Consider the following 25,331-nt stretch of genomic DNA (forward strand, 5'->3'; position numbering starts at 1 on the left):
ATCCAGGTTCTGAAAGCACTGCCTCTGGCGGGCATCCGAAACTCATGGAACCACGGTTACACACATAACCATCGTTTTGTTGTCATTTGATTGTGAAACTCTGTTAACAAACACAATACCTTTGTTTTTGGGAGAAGCATCTTTCGTCTCGTCTGTCCTGTCAGGAGACAAGGCTGAAACACAAACATGCAACATGTCTTAAGAAATGTCGGTGGTGACATTTTAATCCGGTACATATTTAAACATAAATGTGTTTTATTTGATTTGATAAATCCGGGGGAAACATTACCCTGCGTGACTTGGACCATTAGATTCCCTGCAACATTAACACCGTTAAACTGAGGTATGTTGACGACACCTCCATGTTGGGCGGTGACTGCTCCCCTCTTAGCTTTAGCTGATTGAGAATAGACAAAATAATCAGGAACCACAACTCATCAACTCATGAACTGCTATAAAAAAGGTTCAGAGATTCTGTTAGAGCTGATTTAGCAAAGACCTGAAATATCAAGAACAAATAAACTTGGTAGAAATGTGATAAACAGGACTTAAACATTTAAATTTAAATTGACCTGACAATATCTATTATATAATAACTATAAAAGGAAAAACACAGTGTTTCCCATACATCAACCAAACTGTGGCGCCCCGCTATAGTCAACTTTTTCCCACCACAGTTTCATAATGAACGAAAATATTTTATCTCTCAGTCCAGTCAGTAATGCCAACCCAAATAAACACCAAAGAAGAAGTCTCCACCCCCGCCCCGATGTACGCGACGCTCACATACCACGCTCACACACACATGCTGGAAAGTTCACGGCTCTGACACACTTTCCGCACTCCATGCCCGCGAAAGGCTATAGGCTTGTATCGGTGTTGATGTTTTGTGCATTGTCAGACACACGCAGCCACTTTCCTTAAACCGCTTGCGGGACATAAGTCCACAGTGGCCGAAATGTTTGATAATATTTAAAAAGGGTTAAAAATGTAAATGAGAAGCAGAGCTGTCAGCTAAAGGATAAGGTGGTGAGGGAGGCTGATGGACAGTTTTCTGCTTCTAATCTCTACTCAGATGTTTACAAGTTGCTTTCAGGTGTGAGGGAGGACAAGCTATCTAAGATGGGTACCACATGTCTTCCCTCTCTCATATCAGTAATCAGAGGTACAGCGCTACACGCTCCTCTGTGCTTCCTTTGCCTTTTGCCCTCAACTTCTAACGGTTCACCTTTGAATGCAGGAGTGCTAGAAAGAATGACAGACCCTGACATATACTTAGACTGCTTTTTTTTTAGCTTTTTAATGCTAAAGGTCTCTTCAGCAAAGCCATCTACCTGTCTCTTAGACCCCATCCCAACGACGCTACTTAAAGAAGCATTACCAGTGGTTAACACTTCATTACTAGATATGATCAATATGTCTTTATTAACAGGTTATGTACCGCAGTCATTTAAAGTAGATGTGATAAAACCTCTTCTGAAAAAACCCACCCTCGATCCTGAGGTCTTAGCCAACTATAGACCTATATCTAACCTTCCCTTTCTTTCCAAGATCCTTGAGAAAGTAGTCGCTAATCAGTTATGTGACTTTTTACGTAGGAATAGTCTATTTGAGGACTTTCAGTCAGGATTTAGAAAGCATCATAGCACAGAGACAGCTCTGGTGAAAATTACTAACGACCTTCTAATTGCTTCAGACAAAGGACTTGTCTCCATACTTGTCTTATTAGATCTTAGTGCTGCATTCGACACTATTGACCATACCATCCTCTTACAGAGACTGGAACATTTAGTTGGCATTAAAGGAATCGCACTAAACTGGTTTAAGTCCTACTTCTCTGATCGATCGCAATTTGTTAATATCAACAATAAATCCTCCAAGTACGCTAAAGTTAGCCATGGCGTTCCTCAAGGCTCAGTGATTGGACCAATTCTATTCTCCTTATATATGCTTCCTCTAGGCAATATTATTAGGAAACATTCAATTAACTTTCACTGCTATGCAGATGACACCCAATTATACTTGTCAATCAAGCCAGACGAAACCAGTCAGTTAGCTAAACTTCAAGTGTGCAATAAAGATATAAAAACTTGGATGACCTACAATTTTCTCATGTTAAACTCAAACAAAACTGAAGTGATTGTGTTGGGCTCCAAACACCTCCGAACTTCTTTATCTAAAGATATAATTACTCTGGATGGCTTTGCCCTGGCCTCCAGCACTACTGTTAGAAATATAGGAGTTATTTTTGATCAGGATTTATCCTTCAACGCCCATCTAAAACAAAGCAATAATATATATGCATTAGCAATATCCTGTCACAAAACAATGCTGAAAAACTAGTCCATGCGTTCATTACTTCTAGGCTGGACTACTGTAATTCCTTACTATCAGGATGCTCAAATAAGTCCCTTAGGACTCTCCAGCTGATCCAGAATGCTGCAGCACGTGTTCTGACAAGAACTAAGAAAAGAGATCATGTTTCTCCTGTATTAGCTTCTCTCCATTGGCTTCCTGTAAAATCCAGGATTGAATTTAAAATCCTTCTCCTGACCTACAAAGCTCTAAACGATCAAGCACCTACATATCTTGAAGAGCTCTTAGTACCTTATTGTCCCACTAGAGCACTACGCTCCCAGAATTCAGAGCTTCTTGTGGTTCCTAGAGTCTCCAAAAGTAGAATGGGAGCCAGAACCTTCAGCTATCAAGCTCCTCTCCTGTGGAACCATCTCCCAGTCTGGGTTCGGGGGGGAGACACCATCACCATATTTAAGAATAAACTGAAAACACTCCTCTTTGATAAAGCTTATAGTTAGGGAGCGAATAGAGTAGAGGGAGGCAGGCCAGTACAGCCTGATCCGGTTGGTGAGAGTTCTAGCCCGACCAGGCTCCTCTCCTTAACCTGCCTCTCTTAGCTATGTTATTATAGTTCTAGACTACGGGGGAAGTTCCTTCCTTCCTGTGACACACTGACCTGCACTCTCTTCTCTCTTTCCATTTGTGTGCATCCTTGCCCCAGAAATGCTTGTTACTAACCTAGCTCTGGGGAGTTTCTTTTCCCGCCCAGAATATTCCCTTGGATTAGGGTGGCACCACAATCTTGGTTGGAGCTGTCACTGTGGTCCAACACTCTGCAATACCCTGCAGTGTCCGGCGATGCTCTGCAGTGTCCGGCTGCGTCCGGCTACGTCCGGCTGCATCCTGCCAAGTGTCTGCGTCTTGCTACGTCCACCCATGCTGTGCTGTACCACGCTACATCCTGTAACGCCCTTCAGTGCCCTGTTATGACATGAACTACTACGACTACCATTTGTAGTCACTGTTCCATTATCTTTGTGACTATTATTGCCACTGTTCAGCACATCCCCAACCGGCACCGTCAGACACCGCCTACCAAGAGCCGAGGTTTCTTCCTAAAAGGGAGTTTTTCCTCGCCACTGTCGCATTAGCCACTGCTAATGCTTGCTCTTGGGATAATTACTGGAATTGTTGGGTCTTTGTAAATTATAGTGTAGTATTATAGTGTATAGAGTGTGGTCTAGACTACTCTATCTGTAAAGTGTGTCGAGATAACTCTTGTTATGATTTGATACATAAATATAAATATGATATAAATAAAATTGAATTGAAATGTAGCAGATTTGTCAGCTAAACATTCATTGTGTAAATGCTACTCCAGCAGAGTGTAACGGAAATTGGTTTCAAGATTAGTAATGTTGTTTACGCCAAATTCCTTCCCTACTTATGTTATGAAACTGAAAATAGTAACATCAGTTTTTGCCTCCCTTTAGGTGGCAGGAATGAAAATTGATCATCCTGTGAGTAGGCGTGAGATGTGTCACAGGTATGTGTTAGACCGCTTATAACCCTCCTGATCAAACCGATTAGGTTGTGTCACTGTAAGTTACCAAGTAAGTTAGCTGCACTTACAATAACAATGAAGATCAATAGAGAGAAACAATAAAAACAAGAAGCAATAAACAGAGAACAACAAAAACAACAATCCACATGTAAACATAATGCGAAGCAATGAGAGCCACAGGACACATAAATACAACATTTTGATTGATGTAGGGACAAATTAGTATTAAAAATCGTTCAGTCTGCCGGATGGTAAGAGCTCATAGTCGGGGTGGAGGATGTGCGACGGATCACATAAAACTCTGCGTGCTTGTCTGCTCATTGATTGGTTGAAGGAAGAGGTTTTCAGTACTCCCCATCACCTACATGTACCAGACCAGCAGGTTTAGAGTTTTGCTGAGTAGAGAGATTACCAAAACACACAGATATGCTGTATACCTGAGAATGCTCTCCAACACAACCTGCTAAAATATAATAAAAGTGAGCCATCATCTTACCACGCTGTGATGTTTCTGGATCTTTAGCCCGGCTGGAGCAGTTTCCCATTCTGCATTACTTCCTCCAGCTGCTCTCACTGTAGTAGAAGTAAAGAATAAACATCACACACAAATAAGAAGTGATTTTATCATTAAGCCTCTTTTTATACGTAGTACCAGTTCTCTTGTGAGCCCAGTTATTAAAGTCCAACCCTTAAGAGTCGCTCCCTCTTTTAATGACGTCAGATAGCAGGAAGTTATATTGGTGTTTGGCATAACAACTTGTTGCATAATTGCCACCAACTGTTGGCCATAGCCTAGAGCAGTCATTCCCAAACTGTGGTTCGTGACGGTACTGCAGGTGGTCTGTGGAAAAGCAAAATAAAATATAAAATAAGTGAGGGATAGGGACAGGGTGATCAGGACCCCACCGCAAAGCCACAGCTGATAAATTATCTGGACTTCTTTCAGCGGATTCATATAGCTGTTCTCCAGACTGAGTGAACAGAACTGTGTCCATGGCAACACTCTGCTATGCATGGCAACGGTATGTTATGCTTTGCAACTATCTGTTATAAAGAAAATAACAGACCGCAGAATCCTTAGAATTCAACCAAACCATGTAATAATATTTTTTAACCTTCATTTTATGTATATTGATATAAAATTAAAATTAAAATGATATTGTCGTTATTGTGCGATTACTAAAATAGGCTCGTGGCACTTGGTCATAACGTTCAAGTCCAGTGCCGTTAGAACCATAACATGGATCGGTGGAAGGCAACAGGTTACCAATTATGAAGAGATTGACAGTGAGTTGGAGGCATCTACGAGCCAGATTCCTCATAAAGAAACAAAGAAAGGGAGAGTGAAAAGAAAATACTACGAAAGCTACTTAACATTAGGATTCAGCTACACTGGCCCCGAAGATGAGCCGTGGCATGTTTGTGTTTGTTGCTACAAGGCACTGGCTAACGAGAGCATGAAACCGTCAAATCTTCACCGGCATCTGGAAACCAAGCATGGGGAATTTAAGTCCAAGCCAATCGAGTTTTTCCAAAGCAAGCTCCAGGAATACAGCACAAGCAAGAAAGTAATGGAATCGACATCTACAGGTGGTGCTACTGCTAAAGCAGTGGAAGTCTCGTACCGGGTGTCCCTAATCATAGCAAAAAAAGGGATGCCACATACACTCGGCGAGGAGGTGATTCTGACAGCAATTAAAGAGACTGTGGGTGTCATGCTGGGTGACCAGCTAATATCGCGGATCAAACTTTTTGACACGTTGAACGGTTTCATCACAGAACATGGGATTGATTGGTCAAGATGCGTGGGAATACACAGACGGGGCAACAGCCATGGTAGGTCAACACAGCGGCCTTGTTAAACGTGTGCAAGCAGTAGCTCCGCAAGCAAAATCTATCCACTGCAGCATCCACAGAGAGGCTCTCGCAGCCAAAAGAATGCCTCCTGATCTGAAAACTGTTCTGGATGAAGCAGTAAAAACTGTCAATTTCATCAAGGCCCGCCCACTGAATTCAAGACTGTTTTCAGTTTTATGCGACGAGATGGGCAGTAAGCACCGACAATTGCTGCTCCATACTGACGTCCGGTGGCTGTCAAGAGGGAAGGTGCTTGCACGGCTTTACGAGTTGCGAGATGAGGTGAGACTGTTTCTACTTGACTCCAAGTTTGACCTTTCTGGCCGATTCAATGATGCAGACTGGCTTGCCAAGTTGGCATATCTGTCTGACATTTTTGAGCACTTGAATGGACTAAAGTCTACAGGGGAAGTCGGTAACTATTTTTCATACACAAGACAAAGTTGAAGCAGTGATCCAGAAGATGGGGATGTGGGCCAGGTGTGTTGAGGAGGCAAACTATGACTCATTTTCAAATCTTTCAGATTTTTTTAGACAGTTCAGACACTCACCTTTCAAGTGCTGTGCAAGATGATATCAGACAGCACCTGCATCTGCTGAAAACTCAGCTATGGATTTATTTCCCAACCCCCGACAACAGTGAACTGGATAAGAAATCCGTTTCCCACCCTGGATGACTACATCCTGACAAACCTCACCTTCAGAGAGCAAGACAGCCTGGCCGAACTGTCCTGTGACAGTGCTTTAAAAATTGACTTTTCTTAGAGATGCCTGCCTGCTTTTTGGCTGAAAGTTGCCACAGAATACCCTGAGCCGTCCGACAAAAACCTGAAGTGGATTGTGCCTTTTCCAACCCCTTACCTCTGTGAATCAGGATTTTCATCCATGGTCATGTTGAAGACACACTATCGGAACAGACTTAGGGCCCTATCTTGCACCCAGCGCAATTGACTTTGTACAGCGATGCATGTATCATTCCTATTTTGCACCCGACGCACAGCAGACTTTTCCCTCCACAGACTCACGTCGGTAAATTAGGGAATGAACTTGCGGGTTTGAGGTTCAGCAAAAAGAGTAGGCGTGTTCCGGCACAAACGTTCCCTAGTGCTATTTTGCAGTTTCAGAAAATAATTCCACAGACCTGGAAAAAGCTAGTCTAAAGTCAGTGGCGCGTTATTCAGATGCTGTATTAAGGGAGCATGCTTGGCCGTAATGTAGAGTGTGCACAGCGCGCATACACTTTGCTTCTCTCATCTCACGGACCCAGCAGTTCCCATTTTTGCAAACCATACATAAATACAAGGAAAAATATGACCTTGTTTTAGACAATATTTCCATGAATAATGGATGTGTTGATGACATAAATGAGGAAATATTAGAGGACTTAAGGAGATGTGATTTTGAACTGCATGTGCCGATGCCACTTAACCCAAATGCCCCAGCAGCAGCACAGGAGAGGAGAGACAAAAGAGCTGCATCGTCTGTGAGGTCATCATATAGTGAGGTCATCTCGGTCTAATGTGTTATGACCCTGGGTTCATATTTTGTCAGTTGATCTCCTCTGAGTGTACACAGGTAATGGAGAACAGGTGCGCACACCGGATTGGTCCAGTAGAGCTGATTGCTGTCTCCTGATTGGTCGCCTGGAGGACAGCAGCCATTTTAAGCCTCATCAGACATAAACTCAGGCTCTCTCTTTACTCTGCCATTCCCAACATGTGCCTGTGTAAACCTGTGTCTTGTGTTTCAAGTTGTTGTGAGTAATGTAAACAGCTTTCAGTGAAAATGGTTGTTTTGAGCTCTTGGATTTATTATCCTTCAGCCATTTTGTTTTAGCTGTGAATACATTTTTCTTTGTCTTATATTGCTAGTAGCAGTTTGCTAGGAGTGAGAAGTCCTTTTTGTTTGTTCCCTTTTTCTCCTGTTTTGTTATCAGAAGCCTAGGTTAGAGCTTTGTCGTTTCTTTACATTTTGTTTTGGTTTAGGAAAGTTTTAGGTTGTCTCTAGAGTTGTTTTGTTTGTTGTGTTGGGGCCTCATCTCCGAATAGAATAGAAACTGCTACTTTGCAATTCTTTGTTCTAGCCATGTTTGAGATTGGGAAGAGTGGGGCGGGGGCACACGTTATGTTGCGTCCGGTTTACCCCTAGACATCAGGGCGTAACAAATGTTAGACTACATTGCAAAAATATCACCATGTATTCATAACCTCGAGATTCAGTGAGAGTGAGCCCAAAACATCAGAAAGTACTGTATGTTTTTGTGATATTTCTTTATTTACATTTTGTCAAAAAGAAAAATCAATAGCAAACGTCGGTCTCCTCGGCTGTGAACAGCTCCTGGCGTGCGCCCATGGATGTATTAAGAATGTGCAGCTAGCAAATCTGCCATTATGATAGCAATCTGCCATTGAACAAGCGCACCTGCTTTTAAAGGGAATGTGAGATAATGCTCTGATTGGTTTATTGCACGTTACGTCCAAACCACACCTATGAGTAATGTAGCTACTTCAGACCAACCCATTTTAGATTTGCGTCGGGCGCAAGAGTCATTTATCCCACCGGTATAATAGCAACAGCGCCCAAGATCCGCCCACAAAGCTACTTGCGTTTGGCGTTTATTACTTGTCTTTCAGATCGTTAAAATGGAGCCCTTAATATTGAACCAGATCTCAGATTGAGGCTGTCATCACTGGAACCTGACATCCAGAAATGAACGTCTGCAAAGCAACATCATCCATCTCATTGGGTGACCATTTTATTTGTTTTTAATATAGGCCTATATTAGACAGACAACAAGTCTGAGTAAATAAATAAATTAAATATGTGGCAGCCATTGTGTACAGTAAACTTTCTTTTAACGAGCCTGTTGTACTGATGCGATAACAGCTTTAGTGCTAGTAGGCCTATTAACAGGCTAGGATTAATTCATCACACACAAAGTTTGAAAACCCCTAGACTAGAGCATCAGATGTGTGAAAACATGGAGGCCACAATAACAAAAGATTTGCTGCTGTTTTCTTATTTATTTATTTTATTTTCTATGTGAGCGCCTACTTGACTTGAATTGGTTTACTTGTAACTAGCAATAGCACACAACTTTTATAACTAATTTAAGTTACTCTGTTGAAACCAATGGATGACTACAACCTAAATCGATAGCACATTGTGGACGTTGGGAAAATATATTACATGCATGCGTGAATTTTCTATATTTAGGAAAAGTTTCTCATCCTTCAACACATTTGAACGGTCTTCGGCCATGTTTCTGTACATACCGTCAGTTGTCAACAACACGTCACCAACTGGGAAACTCTGTTAGCAAAATCTAGCCCTAGTTTCTCACCTCTGATTCCCACATGAAGTGACATGAATGATTATGTTTTCACTTGGAAAAGTGTTTTTCCGATGCCCATGAACACACGGGAAGTACAAGTCTAACATGTGACACAGGTATGCTGGTTGTTCTGATGAGACAGATTGGTCACGTAAACTGTGTCATAGTTACTGATTATAGTCTAAACTCTTGTTTTCTTTCAGCTGGTTTCCCTCCTGATCAGACAGGTTAGGCAACCCAGCTGCAAGTCTGAACTATTGTTTTCTTTCTGCTTCAGACTTAACTCATTCTGATTGTTTAAATCCCCAAACAGAGGCCACCTGACCGAACAGCTGAGACAGCCAGGTTAAATCCTGGAAGGGAAGGAACCGCATCCTTCACGTGCAATCAGTCCCCTCCGATTAGAGGCTTTGTAAACAGCTTTCCTTTGTTCGCTCTTCTCCACCTCAACCATGATGTGTCTTGTCAGTTGATTTCATTTAATGTTGTTTTGATTGTCCTTAATGCACACAATTTATGTTCATGTTTTGATTTATTGTTAATAAGTTTTGTGTTATCTTGTTGTAGAGAAAGAACCTTCTGGTTAACTGGTTCTGCCAAAGTGCCCTTGAGCAAGGCATCGAACCCCCCAACCTCTCGGGAGGTTGGAGGCGAGTTATACTCAGAGACCTTATTCATTGATATTGATTGATTTCAATATTGATCGATCCAACACCAAAGATTATTTTGTGCTTTAAAATAATGTTTCCAAAAATGAGACTAAGAATAATGGTAACGGTAATGGACAATTCTGCTTCCAACTGGTAGAGGGACCGAAGAGAAAAAGTGCTTTAAGGTTAGCCTGCTATAAAGGTGCTGGTTGACAAGTAGCTAATGCTAATGCTTGGTCTATAACGTTAGCTACTTCTTGTTGGGTAACATAAGATTAAGACATCGCCCAACACGCTCAGTTATTTTTAGTATGATTGTTTTGACCACGGTTAACAACTCTGGGCTAACCGACGAATTCATCAGAAACGTTAACTGTATAGATAGACGACTAATCTAATGGGAATTTAGCCAGTTAGCACACCCCTGTCTGTCTGCCTCACTCTCCCGGCGCTACAAGGCTTCAGTCGGGATGAGAGCTGACAACAGGCCTGGCCCGGGGACACATTCACAGTCAACCCCCCCCCAGCCAGCTAGCAGCCAGCTACTATCATTACTATCATCATTACTATCATCTCCGGTGCTAAGGACGCTAACGGCAGTTTACTGAACCATCGGGAAACAGACCTAGGCACACGAGTCAGAACAGCGGCCATTCGTAACGTTACACCTCCGTTAGCATCACCGGTGTTTGTGCCGAAAATCCCCCCCCCCCCGCATTTAACCGTATTTACAGTTAGCTAAATGTATCCGACAAAAAGGCGATAATGCACCAAAACGACTAATACTAATAGTAATTTAAAGATGTGGTAGCATTGTATCTGGACAGGAAGAATAACCTCTGGGAGTTGGAAGGGGTTCTCACGCCGTGGATCTGAGTGTCGCGATTTCGGTTTCATATCGCATTTCGTTACAGCCCTAAACAATACCACAGAATAAAAAAAAACATTTTAAGGGCTACGGGAAAATTTCAATGAGCGTTAGAGGAGGCGTTACATAGACGTAGGAAAATTAACACCAGTTTAAAATGATTGAATTAATTTTTAGAAAATAATACTCCAGAGACTTGAGGCCTAAAATTTTGATTTTTAAACTTTTTTTAAGACCGTAAACCCTGGTACTATCTAACAGAGTGAAAAAAATTATTTTCCCATTGCAAGATCAATAAAGTATCAGTTCTTCTTAATAAGGAAAGTGAGCCATCATCTTACCAGCTGTGATGTTTCTGGATCTTCAGCTGAAGCAGTTTCTCATTCTGCATTTCTTCACCCAGCTGCTCTGACTGTAGAAACATAAACACCACACAGACAATATTAATAGGAGCTGAAATAAACATGATTTTATAATCATAAAGACTCTTTTTATCCAGTTCTCCTGTGAGCCCCGTTATTATTAACCCTCCTGTTGTCTCTCTCTCTCTCTCTCTCTCTCTCTCTCTCTCTCTCAGGTGTATTTAATCAGAAGTTTAAGTTGGAGAAGGCTACTAAATCATTAAAAACTAATGTTTCAATCAATAATAGATGCACATTATATTGTACTGTATCTGTGCTGTGCATAGTGTTGTGAATTAGTTATTATTTTATGTATAGAGGTATAGGGCTAACTCCAAAACCTCCAGTTCCTCCTTTTTCCTGTCTGAGCACGTCCCTAATCTCTGCCTAATCTCAAGAATTTTAAAGTCTTTCTTTTCTCTCAGATGCTTTGTATGTATTTGTGTCTCTGTATGACAACTGTGCTGATTAAATGGAGGCCTATCTGTTTCATCTAGATGCGTTTGAGACAACTGAGACTGTGTAGGTGGCGTCTAACATGTGACCCCAGTGTGCTGGTTTCCCCTGATCAGACAGGTTGGTCGTGTTAGCTGTGTTTCTGTTAATAATCATATTCTCAACTATTGTTTCCTGTCAGCTTCAGACTGAGCTCAACAGAGAGGAAAGAATTCATTCTTACTGCCATGTTTCTCAAAGGCTGACAAACAAGAATTCATGTTTAAATCAGATTAAATCAGGCTCTTCAACGTTTTTAAGCCACAAACCCCTTAACTGAAAGAGAGACGGGCAGGGACCTCTACTACATATGTTATATCAAATGAAGTTCCATATTAAACTGGGCCTACAATAATGTGTATGGTGGCCTAAAGCCTTTATACATACATTTTTTAATGCACATAATACTAAGCCATTTAAATAACTGTAATCATGTTTAAATGTTAAACATACAGCACAGTGAATCCTTATGAACTGGATCTGTGGATGCCTACCTTACCTATGGGCCAGTCATTCTAAATTTAATGTTTTTATATTAGAATGTCCTGGCTCCAGTAACTGTCAGAGACAAACTGCAGGTTTGAACTTGTCTCTTCAGAAACCTCTGGATGTGTTTTCATTCAATCTGTAGTTCAGGATTAAAAGACTGCTCTGCTGTCCACCAACCCAAACCAACACACATTCACACTTTTGATACAATGAAGTTTGTGACACACACCTGCCAATCAAAAACACCTCTCAGAGGAGTACAACACTGGCGCCACCTCCCCAACATGGCGTCTCCTAACTTTGTCTCCAGGTAAAGACTACAAACAGCTGTGGGCGTGTAGTTTATTGCTGTCAGAGAGTAAACAGCTGATCAAGTTTCAGTCAGAAGGTAAAAAGTCTTCAGGCTGTCGGAGCAGAAAGACACTCCCTCATTCCTCACAAGTGAAGTGATTCAAATCTAACTTGTTTCCTGTTGATTAAATCTGACTTCACTGAACATTTAAAGGCTCACTTTGGTGAAAAAGTCACAAATCACAGAATAATTAGTAAATTAATTAGTGAATATTCAGATCTACAAACAGTAAACACCAGTGTTGACGCATATTATGAATCCCCCAAAGATAAGGACCAACAGCAGAGTTTCTTCATCAAAGGTGTGTGATGGTACCTGTCAGGCTGCTCACCTGTTAAAGATCCCGTCCAGATGAGGTCAGACAGACATCCTCCTCCGTCTGCAGACACTGACAGACGCTGCTGCTGTCTGTGTTCATCTGAGCGACAGCTGTCACCTCCTCACACCTTTAAATCCAAACCTAGAAATGTCAGTATGACGTCAGAGCAGAGGGCCGGTCTGAGCTGTAGTTCTGCCAGTCAGAAGCAGCTGGCAGCGTTCCAAAAGCTCTGTCAGTCAGCACTCTGATGGCAGAGTTTCACAGCAGCTGGAGACTCTGACAGGACTCCAAAGAGTCCAAACTGCAGGAACACTGAAGCCCCAAAAGATGAAGAAACAGAACAACAGGTTCATTATTAAATGATGGAGGAACAACAGTCTATAAACTCATGACAGCAAACTAAAACTTACAGTGGTCCAGCCGGGTCAACACTAATGTAAACACTACAACACAAATGTTGACGCCCACTTCTGTTGTCACTCATTTCCGTTATATTTGTGTTGTGGCTTTTGCATTTCTCTTGAACCGTCTGGGCCACCGTACAATGTGCATCAACAGAGAGTGGTGGCATGAAACTAACCAACAGATATCTGACACCTACAGTCAAACAACAACAACAATAACAACAACATTCTATGTTTTGGTGCCTGAGTTCTAAGGATTACTTTACATTTTCCAAGTCTTAATATATAAATATATATTTGTAAGCCCCTTCCTGTGGGCGCCTGGCGCCTGGAGATGTCTCTCTACACTGCTCCGGGACTCTGTTGTGTGTCTGATGTGTTGGGGGTGTAGAGCTGAGAGACACAAGAACTGGACGCTGGCTTCAGGATTGTGGCTCAGACCTTCATCTGGTTTTTATTGTCTCACAGTGAATGCTGGCTTCAGCATTCTTTATGGAGTAGTGCAAAATACACTTTCTTTCTTAGAATTAAATCCACAACACAATCAAAACTTGAAAATAATACATAGTTTATGAATTATTAAATAAAATATTAAGGCAACTTAAATGCTGATGCTTTTACATCAGTAAATAAATTAATGTAATTTGCATTGCTTGTCAACGTTGCAGACTTTGAGCATCAAATTTCCAGCATTCTCGCAATTTTTATGCAACAATTCATGGTGCAAATGTCTTAATTATTAAAAAACTTTCTACACATTCAAAAAATAGAATGCTAGAACAGAGATGTGTGCTGCAAGGTTAAAGGTATAGTAAGTGATGTTAATCCAATACACTAACTCTTAGTCTCGCTTAACCAGACTCTCCTCCAAAGCACACTGGAGGAAGGTCTGACTAGTCCAAATAGCATTCGGGGATGGGAGGAAAACGTGCTCTGGTTTTTTGGTATTTCTTTAAACCAATCACAATTGTCTTGGGCGGTGCTAAGCGCCGGAGAATCTGCGTGCATGTGGTGATGCAAAAGTGTGTGAAATTCAATGTTGTATGCACACCAGGAGGCTAGGTGGTAGTGTGAAGCACTGCCACAAAACACCACCAAGTCCGTGCACCTGCGTAGAACCTTCATTCTACTTCTCTCCCTAGTAGCGCAAAACCAAAACATGGTGAAGTGAACACGAAAAGCTGACAATTTTGTCTGGACAGACGAGGAGGTGGAGTTATTGCTCCAAGCAACATTAGATTACATAGCCACAAAGGCACAACAGGGCGTGGACTGGGTGTCCTGCCAGTCTAAATATATAGACATACGGACCGAATTTCTTCAGGAGTATCCTATACCTGGAGGGACATCATATCCCTTTGGTGTGTCAGAGCCTTTAATGTGTAAAGTAACTAGTAACTAAAGCTGTGTGATGAATGTAGTGGAGTAAAAAGTACAATATTTCTCTCTGAAATGTAGCGGAGTAGAAGTAGAAAGTGGCAGGAAAAGAAAAGGCTCAAGTAAAGTACCTCAACATTTGGTACTGAAGGACAGTACTGGAGTAAATGTATTCAGTTACATTCCCCCTTGTCTCTGACTGTAAACTCAGTGGCCCTCATTTATCAACCTAACGTAGAAACCAGCGCAGCTTTGAGCGCAGAAATCCTCTTACGACAGGCTTCATGTGTGATTCATGAAACGTTCGTATCACACCAATCAGAGCGAAAGAATGGTCGTACATTGATAAATGCAGCGGCTGGAAAAGATCGTAATTTAAATATCACACCCCGATATATTCTGGGTTTTGAGGTCTCGCCCCTACAATTTACGACATGGCGAGACGTAATCCGGCTGAGAAGCGGCACTTTTCAGAGGTGGACATTGAAACCCTGATATCTCCAGTTCATTTGCACTTACGTTTGTAGATTTGGCAGCCTGAAAGCTGTTATTAAAGGCTGTAGAAAGAATGCGGAATGGAAAGAGATCGCTGATGCAGTGAACAGTGTTGCCGTAGTAAATCGGACTCCAGCTGAAGTTTATTTAATTTATACATCCTTGACATATAGAGGGTGTATTAGTCAGATTCAGGAGTTCCTCAAAGTGCTCCTTCTATTACCTCCTCAGTTGAGGTCAACAGCGTCCCATCCTTACTGTACACAGCTTGGATGGTTCCCCGCTTCCCCCTCCTGAGGTGGCGAACGGTTTTCCAGAAGCACCTTGGTACCGACCGAAAGTCCTTCTCCATGTCTTCTCCGAACTTCTCCAACACCCGCTGCTTTGCCTCTTTCACGGCAGAGGCTGCAGCCCTTCGGGCCCTTCGGTACCTTGCAACTGCTTCCGGACTCCTTCAGTCGGACGGCTTCCCTGACCACCGGTGTCCACCACGGTGTTCGTGGGTTACCGCCCCTTGAGGCACCTAAGACCACAGCTCCTCGCCGCAGCTTCAGCAATGGAAACTTTGAACATCGTCCACTTGGGTTCAATGCTCCCAGCCTCCACAAGGATGCACGAAAAGCTCCGCCGGAGGTGTTAGTTGAAAGTCTGTCGGACAGGGGCCTCCTCCAGACATTCCCAATTTACATGCACCACCCGTTTGGGCTTACCAGGTCTGTCCAGAGTCTTTCCCCACCCCCTGACCCAACTCACCACCAGATGGTGATCGGTTGACAGCTCTGCCCCTCTCTTCACCTGAGTGTCCAAAACATACGGCCTCAGATCAGATGAAACAATTATAAAATCGATCATTGACCTTTGGCCTAGGGTGCTCTGGTACCAAGTACACTTATGAGCATCCCTATGTTCGAACCTGGTGTTCGTTATAGACAATCCATGACTAGCACAGAAGTCTAACAACAAACAACCACTCTGGTTTAGATCAGGGAGGCCGTTCCTCCCAATCACGCCTCTCCATGTGTCTCCATCATTGCCCACGTGCGCGTTGAATTCCCCCAGCAGAACTATGGAGTCCCCCACCGGAGCCCCATGCAGGACTCCACTCAACGTCTCCAAGAAGGTCAAATACTCCGAACTCTTGTTTGGTGCATATGCACGAACAATAGTCGGAGTTTTCCCCCGCACAACCCGCAGGCGTAGGGAGGCGACCCTCTCGTTCACCGGGGTAAACTCCAACGTAGCGGCGCTTAGCCGGGGCCTTTTGAGTATCCCCACACCTGCCCGGCACCTCACACCCTGGGCAACTCCGGAGAAGAAAAGAGTCCAACCCCTATCCAGGAGTATGGTTCCAGAACCGAGACTGTGCGTAGAGGTAAGCCCCACCAGATCTAACCGGTAGCGCTCCACCTCCCGCACCAGTTCCGGCTCCTTCCCCCACAGAGAGGTGACATTCCACATCCCCAGAGCCAGCGTCTGCTGACCGGGTCTGGTCCGTCGCAGCCCCTGACCTTCACTGCCACCCGTGTGGCAGTGCACCCAACCCCAGCGGTTCCTCCCACAGGTGGTGGGCCCATGGGATGGAGAGATAAATGCCACGTAGCTTTTTCGGGCTGTGCCCGGCCGGGCTCCGTGGCGAACCCCCATCTGGGCCTGGCTCCAGACAGGGGCCCCGGGCTTCCTCCGGGCAGGGTCACTCCATCTCTTCCTCGTTGAATCATAGGGTTTTTGAACCATTCTTTGTCTGGCCCCTCACCTGAGACCACTTTGCCTTGGGAGACCCTACCAGGAGCCCAAAGCTCCAGACAACACAGCCCTCAGGTTCATTGGGACATACAAACCTCTCCACCACGATAAGGTGATGGTTCCCGGAGAGGCAGAGCTGGAGGATGATGGGGGATGGTTGTTAATTTCCCAGGCGCCTCTTCAACATTGCGTGGAAATCTGGGAGAGTGCCAAAGGAGTGGCAGAGCGTGGTGGTTCCCCTTTTCAAATAGGGGGACCAGAGGGTGTGTGCCAATTACAGGGGTATCACACTTCTCAGCCTCCCTGGTAAAGTCTACTCCAAGGTGCTGGAAAGGAGGGTTCGGCCGATAGTCGAACCTCAGATTGAAGAGGAACAATGTGGATTCTCTCCTGGTTGTGGAACAATGGACCAGATCTTCACTCTCGCAAGGATCCTGGAGGGAGCCTGGGAGTATGCCCATCCAGTCTATGTGGATTTCGTGGATTTGGAGAAGGCGTATGACCAGGTCGCCCGGGAGATACTGTGGGAGGTGCTGCGGGAGTATGGGGTGAGGGGGTCTCTTCTCAGGGCCATCCAATCTCTGTACGACCAAAGTGAGAGCTGTGTCCAGGTTCTCGGCAGTAAGTCGGACCCGTTTCAGGTGAGGGTTGGCCTCCGCCAGGGCTGCGCTTTGTCACCAATCCTGTTTGTAATATTTATGGACAGGATATCAAGGCGTAGTCGGGGTGGGGAGGGGTTGTAGTTCGGTAGGCTGGGGATCTCATCGCTGCTCTTTGCAGATGATGTGGTCCTGATGGCATCATCGGCCTGTGAACTTCAGCACTCACTGGATCGGTTCGCAGCCGAGTGTGAAGCGGCTGGGATGAGGATCAGCACCTCTAAATCGGAGGCTATGGTTCTCAGCAGGAAACCGATGGAGTGCGTACTCCAGGTAGGGAATGAGTCCTTACCCCAAGGGAAGGAGTTCAAATACCTTGGGGTCTTGTTCGCGAGTGAGGGGACAATGGGGCGGGAGATTGGTCGGAGAATCGGCGCAGCGTGTGCGGTATTACATTAAATTTATCGCACTGTTTTGACGAAAAGAGAGCTGTCGATCTACCGGTCAGTTTTCGTTTCTACGCTCATCTATGGTCATGAAGGCTGGGTCATGACCGAAAGAACAAGATCCAGGGTACAAGCGGCCAAAATGGGTTTCCTCAGGAGAGTGGCTGGCGTCTCCCTTAGAGATAGGGTGAGAAGCTCCGTCATCCGAGAGGAGTAGAGCCACTGCTCCGTCCTGACAGCAGAGGGGCTGGAAAAACAAGCCGAAATAACTCAGTCAATGGCAGAAATAAATCGTTCACTTGTGGCCATTAACAACACTTTAAAAGAGAAACAAAAACCTGAAGAATAAATAAAAATGTTGTGCATCATCATGTTTCCTGTATTGAACATCATTGCCAAACATAACACTATACCTTTTAAAAGTGAGGAATAATGTCCTGTCTCATTCATATAGCCACACTTGGGGCTGTGCTGGACACTGCTCTCTGGGCATCGGGTCATCTGGCTCCAGAACCCCACAGGCTAAAACAATGTTGTAGAATTTTTCTGCCATGTAGTAGGGTCCCCCCGCTGATCCAAGACCGTGAGCCATCTGCCCTTAATCAAACCGATGGAGCGCTCCACCGTGGCCCATGCGTGTACGTGTGCACTGTTGTACCGGCAAATAGAGGTCTTTTAAAAGAGCCAGATCTCCCATTGCTGATAAGTGATCAACTGATGACTTCTCCTTCTCCTGTTAAACTTTTTATATGCTGCACCGCAAGTCCACACTGACTTGAAAACTTGCGTACACGAGTTCAGACCAGACGTGAGATTTTATCGCAGCCTACGCTCACGTTCAAATTGATAAATCCCTTGCTTTGCGTAGGAATCGGCGTCCTACGCCTGTTTTTGGTCGTACGCACGTTTCATAAATGAGGGCCAATGTGAGCCTGTTGTCCCCCCGGTTAGGTGGAGGTTCTCCAGGAGGAGGCGCTACTGAGGCAGCAGGAGGTGCAGACAGACAGTTTACTGCTCGCTGCTCTGCAGAAGAAGATCCGCCCGCTGCAGCAGCAGAACAGCAGCCATGAACACATGGTCTCTGCAGCTCAGGTCCATTCACACTCTGATTCTTACTGATCGTCCTGTAGAGAACAGGGAACAAATATTAACAACTAGAACTTCCCCTGTTTATTACCGACATTAAGACAACTATTTGTTGTATTACAAGTTTTCTGAAATGTTATGTTTAAATATGCAAATTAGGCATTATCTTATTTACCTTATAGACCTGTCTGTCCGTCTATCTTTCTGTCTGTCTGTCTGTCTGTCTCTCTGTTTGTCTAGTGTTATTGAAGCATGTTACCTGTCTGTCTGTCTGTTATTAAAGCTTGTTTCCTGTCTGTCTGTCTGTCTGTCTGTGTGCCTGTCTGTGTTATTAAAGCATGTTACTTGTCTGCCTGTCTGTCTGCCTGTCTGTGTTGTTAAAGCATGTTAGCTGTCTGTCTTTATAGTCAGACGATGCTGTGCAGGCAGCAGGACGTCCTGTCCACCGTCAAGCTGGACGTGCAGCAGGTTTCTCAGGGAGTCCATGGTCTGGAGGTTCTGGAGGAACTCAGAAATTCTCTGGACGCTGCGATCCAAGAAGTGTCTGCAGTAGGGCTGTCAATGAATATTCTAAAGTTGAATATATATTCGAATAGTTTTTAAAAAACGAATTTCGAAGGTGAAAATGAATATTCAAATTTTAAAAAAAAATGTGGAAAAAAACGCTCGCGGTAGCAGAAGCTGTCTGGCTGTCTGCTTTGCGAGTGGGCGCGCTAGGGCGCCTGAGGGTTCAGGGACAGGTCACAGGAGTCGCACTGTCTGGCACAGCGTCACTGCTGAAAGTTGACTTGTCTTGCATGGAAGATGGCAGAAAGTGCAGAGCCCAACTCGACCGCATCAGAGAAAGCGATTTTAACCCCCCAAAATCTAAAAAGCCATGTCTGGAAGTACTTTGGATTTTGGTCGGTAGGAGGTAACATAGTTGAGCCGCGAGATAAAGTTGTATGCAAGCTATGTAAAGTACAGTTAGCATACCATTCGACCACTAGCAACATGAGGTCACATCTCGAAAATGTGCACCCAAATGAGCATGGCATAATGTGTGGAACTCCAGCTAAACAGTCACATCTTGACACGTATTTTGCACCGCCTGGTGCAAGGGGATCTGTGATTGCCATCACAACGGACAATGCCACTAATTACGTCAATGCAGTAGAGAGACATCTTCAAACGGTAAATATACCATGTGTGGCGCACACAATAAACTTGGCTGTGCGTAAAGGGTTCGGGGTCAGAGCCATTGAAATCCCCGTTAGTAGGCTGAAAGTGGCGGCCTCACATTTCAGCAAATCTTCTGCTGACAGCTACCTCCTTCAGCAGAAACAACAACTTTTGGGATTGAAAACTGAGAAGCTGATTAACGACTGTCCGACACGATGGAACAGCACATATGAAATGATCTGCCGTGCATCGGAGCAGCAAGCAGCTGTGTCTACTGTCATCTTTGAGAAAAAACTGTCAAGAATGGAGCTGACCACAAGCGAATGGTCCCTAATGGAAAAGGTGAGCATAGTGTATGAAATATGTACCGTAATCAATCAGTGGTGGAGGAAGTACTGAATCTCAGTAGCCTACTTAAGTAAAAGTACAAATAGCCAGAGACATATTTATAGTAGCCTAAAAGTAGAAGTACCACAATGAAAACCTTACTTAAGTAAAAAGTACCCGATTTTAAATGTAGGCTGCTTTAAGTATTAAAATTAAAAGTACTTGCATTACAATTTATTATCTTAATGTCTATATTCTAATAATTAGGGCTGTAACAATATGAAACTGAAATCGCGACACACCCCCTATTTGAAGTTATCATTATAAATAATAATTTTATCATTATAAAAGCCTTTCTTTAAAGTTAATTTCGTTTTGTATTAAATATGTCTATCGAAATGTCTACTTTTAAACAGAAGCAATTCAAAACGAAAGAACACAGACTGCTCTCCCTGCTTAGGCTAATCCGTATGAAATGTGCATTTCTCTCAGGGGCATTCACTACTGCGATGATCGCGAGTCAGCATAGCCAACGTCATCTTTTCAGCCACTGACACAGAAAAACACTTGTTTATTAATAAACAATTAACATGTCTCCTTGCTATATTTTTCATGTTCATAATCATTACTTTTTTTAGATTTTAGGTGCTTTATTGGCAGCGGCACTGAAAATTGGCATCGTTACATTCCACCACTGACCGTAATAGGCTAGACAAATGCAAAACTGTCCTAATATTTTTTTTTTTAAATAGGTAGAATGATTACCCTAATTCACTTTGTGTGCACGTTAATAAGCTGGACAAATGCAAACCTGTCCTAATATCAACGCATTATATTTACTTATTTATTGCAGGTGCAAGAGGTCCTTAAACCCTTTAAAGTGGCAACAGAAGCACTTTCAACTGACAAATATCCAACAGCGTCGGCTGTACTGCCTTTAATACATGTTCTGCTCGCTCAACTGAACAAGCGAACGCAAGACGAACCAGAACCACCTGCATTGTCAGAGATGAAGACAAAGATCGTCACAGATCTGGAGAAGCGTTATAGTGAGGAAAAGGGCGCATTTATGCTGCTTTGAAAGCAAGTTACCTGGATCCACGTTTTCATCGCCTCGTTCATTTGAAAGAGGAGCAGAGACGGCAGGTGCAGGTGGCTATACTGGAGGAGATGAAACAAGTGAATGTGGCAGGAGGCACAGGCAGTGAGGCTGCTGCCGGACAACCCCGTGATCGTCAGCAACCCGCTGAGAAAACTGCGTTATCTGCTATGGGGTGTCTCTTCGGAGACACGTATTGCACGGACAGCCAAGACCAGGACATCAGTCTGCTGCTTCAAAAAGAGATGTTGATGTATGAACAAGAGTCTCCAATACCTGCTCAACAAAATCCTCTCATGTGGTGGAAAACTTTGGGCTCTGGGAGATACCCTCACGTCGCCCAGATGGCAAAGAAATATCTTTCCATCCCCGGATCCTCAGTGCGCTCTGAACACGTCTTTTCCTCCGCCGGGAATATAGTAAATAAAAAGAGATCAGCACTGGCCGCTTCAAATGTGGACCATCTTGTGTTTTTGGCAAATAACCTGTAGGCCTTCAGGCCTAAGACCAGACGCTGACAGTGCACTAAGAAGACAATGGAATAAATTGCAGTCAGTTTTTTTTCTTCCTTTTTTTTTAATACAAGCGCCAAGAATGTAAGTAGCCTTTTTCGTTTTTAAAAGCACTTTATTTTTTATGAACCTCAGGGTAAAAGTTCTTTGTTGTCACATTTCTCGGAACTGTGTGCCTCATTTTATTTAACGTTAAACAGAAACATTACTAAAGTGTATGCTACGACTGAATAGATATGCATGAATAAAGGTTAAATGCACTGCCTCCACTGGTTTGATTATTTACCGTTTCATGTCAAGGAAAAGCTCCATGTTTACCACAGCACAGCTCGCTCGGAGCGTTCAATGTCGGTTCTATATCGGCTACTGTGAAACTTCAATTAATGTTAATAATATTTGTTTCAATCACTGAATGAAGCCTGCTATATTTGGGACAATAGTCGCAACCTTAAATTGCTTGCACAAAACTCTTGATCAGCACTCAAAATGTGTTTATTGTTGTTCATTTTAAACCGTTATGCGCACAGCCGCACATTGCGCAGAGAGCGTGAGGGCGAGAGAGAGAAAGTGCTCGAGTGAGCGAGCGTGAGGTCTGCGGTCTTGGCCATCATTTGATTTACTTGTTTTTCTGTAGGTAATACGTTGTCAAATATGTTTAAACTTAAATACACTACCTATACAAGTAGTTATGTCTCTTTGTATTAATTTGTCCTGTTATTGACGTAATGCGCGTCATTGACAAAATGCGCGTCATTGACAAAATGCGCATGCGCAACCAGATGTTCGAATAGTTCGAATATTGTGTTTTTTTAGAGGGAATATTCGAACATCATTTTTTAGCAATTTTGACAGCCCTAGTCTGCAGCCGAGACCCTCAGAGAATACCTGGAAAACAAAAACCTGACAATCCGCAGACTGATCTCATGAAGTGGTGTATGTATGACATGCCAATTCGTATGTCATTATTGGCGTGTTATCAAGACGCATACTCGCTTTTTAGCGTGTTTATCAACGCAGTTTGGCCTCCATTGACTTACATTACCTTGCGATTGCGTGTCAATTTACGCCGTAGCGAGTAGTATGAAAGGGCGAAAATCCACAGAAGAGCGGGGGATTGTGTCCCGCGTGTCTAGTTTCCTAAACCCAACCGTCCCGTTCTTCTTTTCCTAAACACAACCGGTTCTTCTTTTCCTAAACCCAACCCGTCCGTTGTATACGGCGCTCAAAATGCGTACAGATAACACGCCACTTGGCTTAAGAAAGTGGGTGTGTATGTTTACGCAAAGTCATGATGTCATGTTACAATCTGACTCCATCACCTAAGTAGGAAAACTAATAAACAGTGTTAACTAAAAAATTATTCCCGATGAGTCAAAACTTTAAATAGTTAAGTTTTGAGTCAGTGGATGTGAAGTTGAGGGTCGGAGGTTCAGAGAGGTCGGAGGGGGGGGGGGCTGTAGAACGTTTCAGTGAACGCTGTTGTTATTTCCTTCTTCCAAGAACTTTGGGGGAGAATCTGAAGCATCACTCGGGTCACAACAAGCAGTGCCTGCAGGGGCTCGAGGCCACGTCGTACGACGGCAGACTGATCTGGAAAATTGAGGATTTCGCGAACAGGAGGGAAGCTGAGGTCAAAGGTCAGCCGCCGTGCCTGAGCAGCGTGTCCTTCCAAACCGGACGCTGACAAAATGGCCTCCAAGGTCTATCTGAAATCGGGACGGCGAGGGAAGAGGGACTCAACTGTCCCTTTATGTCGTCCTGATGCCGGGAGACTTCGACGCTCTGCTGCCGTGGCCTTTCAGACAGACCGTGACTCTGTCCGTTCTGGATCAAAGCGGTGCAGAGTCCGTCAACAACGTCGCTGTTGGGTTTTCATGCTTCATTCCTCTCAACGAGCTCGCTGCGTACGTCAAAGACGACACGCTGTTCGTCAAAGTGAAGGTAGACATGGCGGGTTTAGAGCATCTGTAGGCTTCTGTCCTCTACGTCACTGGTTCTAAAATGGCGGTACGTGTCCCTACTTTGGAGGACTGCAGGGGGTATGTGACCCCTTAGGGGTACTTTGGAGGACTGCAGGGGGCACGTGTCCCCCTAGGGGTACTCTGGAGGACTGCAGGGGATAGGCTGTAGTTACTTCTACTGTCTTTTTTTCTCCAAGTTTGTTGCTTTTTTCAAAGTTTTTGTCGCTGTTTTTGAAGTTTGACCGGTTCTCAAGCTTTTTTCCATAATCGCCCTTGGAAAAAGTATGCCCTTTGAAAGGTTTTTTTAAGCCATGTACATGTAGTTTATATAAAGAGGAAGAATACAGCGATGTCAGCGATAGATTTACTAAACAACTGCCTTGTACCTGGAAAACGTTTAAATGATCATGAAAAAAGCTGAAAAAACATGGAAAAAGACGGTAGAAAGAAGGAAGTAAGGCAAGAATAGGTTGGAAATAGTAATAAAAACTTTAAGAAAAAGACAGTAGAAAGAAGGAAGGCTGGGCGCCCTGATAGCTCAGTTGGTAGAGCGGGTGCTCATATCCTCATTCACTCCTCGACGCAGCGGGCCCAGGTTCGACTCTGACCTGCGGCCCTTTGCTGCATGTCATTCCCCCTCTCTCTCCCCCTTCATTTCTTCTGCTGTCCTATCAAAATAAAGGCTGAAAATGCCCAAAAAATAATCTTAAAAAAAAAAAAAGAAAGAAGGAATGCAACACTAGGACAACAAAGAGACAAAAAATTTCAAAAAGCAACAAACTTTGAAAAAAGAGACAAAAACTCTAGAAAAAAAAAAAAAGACTAGAAAAAAGTAAGGAAGAAAGGCAAGAATAGGTCAAAACAAATGACAAAACCTTCAAAAAAGGGTGACAAACTTCAAAAACAGCGACAAAAACTTGAACAAAAAAAGACAGTAGAAGTAACTACAACCTTGTAACTGAAAAACATTTTGCAATAAAACGTACGTACCCCCTGCAGTCCTCCAAAGTACCCCTAGGGGGACACGTACCGGTGTTCGAGAAAAACTGCTCGTTATCGTGTGTAGGATTACATTTATACCCCTAGGGGTACTTTGGATTACTGCAGGGGGTACATGTCCCCCTAGGGGTACTTTGGATTACTGCAGGGGGTACATGTCCCCCTAAGGGTTACTTTGGATTACTGCAGGGGGTACGTGAGAACATGTGACAACCACTGCTCTATGTTATCGTGTGAAGGATTACATTTATTGTATTTTGGCGCGATCACTTCGTTAGTTCGGGAAGGATTTTCTAAAGATGCCGTTAGAATAATTTGAAGGGAGTAAAAAAAAAAATCAACACATAACTCTAAAGGAATAGTTTGACATTTTGACATTGTCTTTCTTTCTGAGTTAGATGTTCAGATTGATACCTCCTTTAAGTTTCAGGATAATCTCAGGGACGTTTGATGGAGCTCTGACTCCAACAACTGACACCAGCTGAGATAACTTCA

General features: G+C 43.7%; 2 protein-coding genes and 1 long non-coding RNA gene across 4 annotated transcripts in view; all 3 read right to left on the reverse strand.

Moving 5' to 3' along the window:
- Positions 1-375, reverse strand: part of LOC116048209 (NACHT, LRR and PYD domains-containing protein 3-like) — a 126,186-nt gene extending 125,811 nt beyond the window's left edge. For both annotated transcript variants that reach the window (XM_036000559.1, XM_036000558.1), the window contains exon 1: positions 120-375. In XM_036000559.1, the coding sequence (XP_035856452.1) occupies positions 120-195 (76 nt within the window). In that variant the 5' untranslated portion in view covers positions 196-375. The remainder of the gene's footprint in view (positions 1-119) is intronic.
- Positions 1-25,331, reverse strand: part of LOC116050925 (NACHT, LRR and PYD domains-containing protein 12-like) — a 66,223-nt gene that overhangs the window by 20,063 nt on the left and 20,829 nt on the right. The window lies entirely within an intron of this gene.
- Positions 4,374-12,913, reverse strand: LOC118494910. Its single transcript, XR_004897118.1, has 3 exons — positions 12,640-12,913; positions 10,913-10,983; positions 4,374-4,435 (listed from the first exon to the last, which is right to left on the reverse strand). It is a non-coding gene; the product is annotated as an uncharacterized LOC118494910 (long non-coding RNA).

The sequence above is a fragment of the Sander lucioperca genome, chromosome 4 (assembly GCF_008315115.2).
Source record: "Sander lucioperca isolate FBNREF2018 chromosome 4, SLUC_FBN_1.2, whole genome shotgun sequence".
In the NCBI taxonomy this organism is placed as follows: domain Eukaryota; kingdom Metazoa; phylum Chordata; class Actinopteri; order Perciformes; family Percidae; genus Sander; species Sander lucioperca.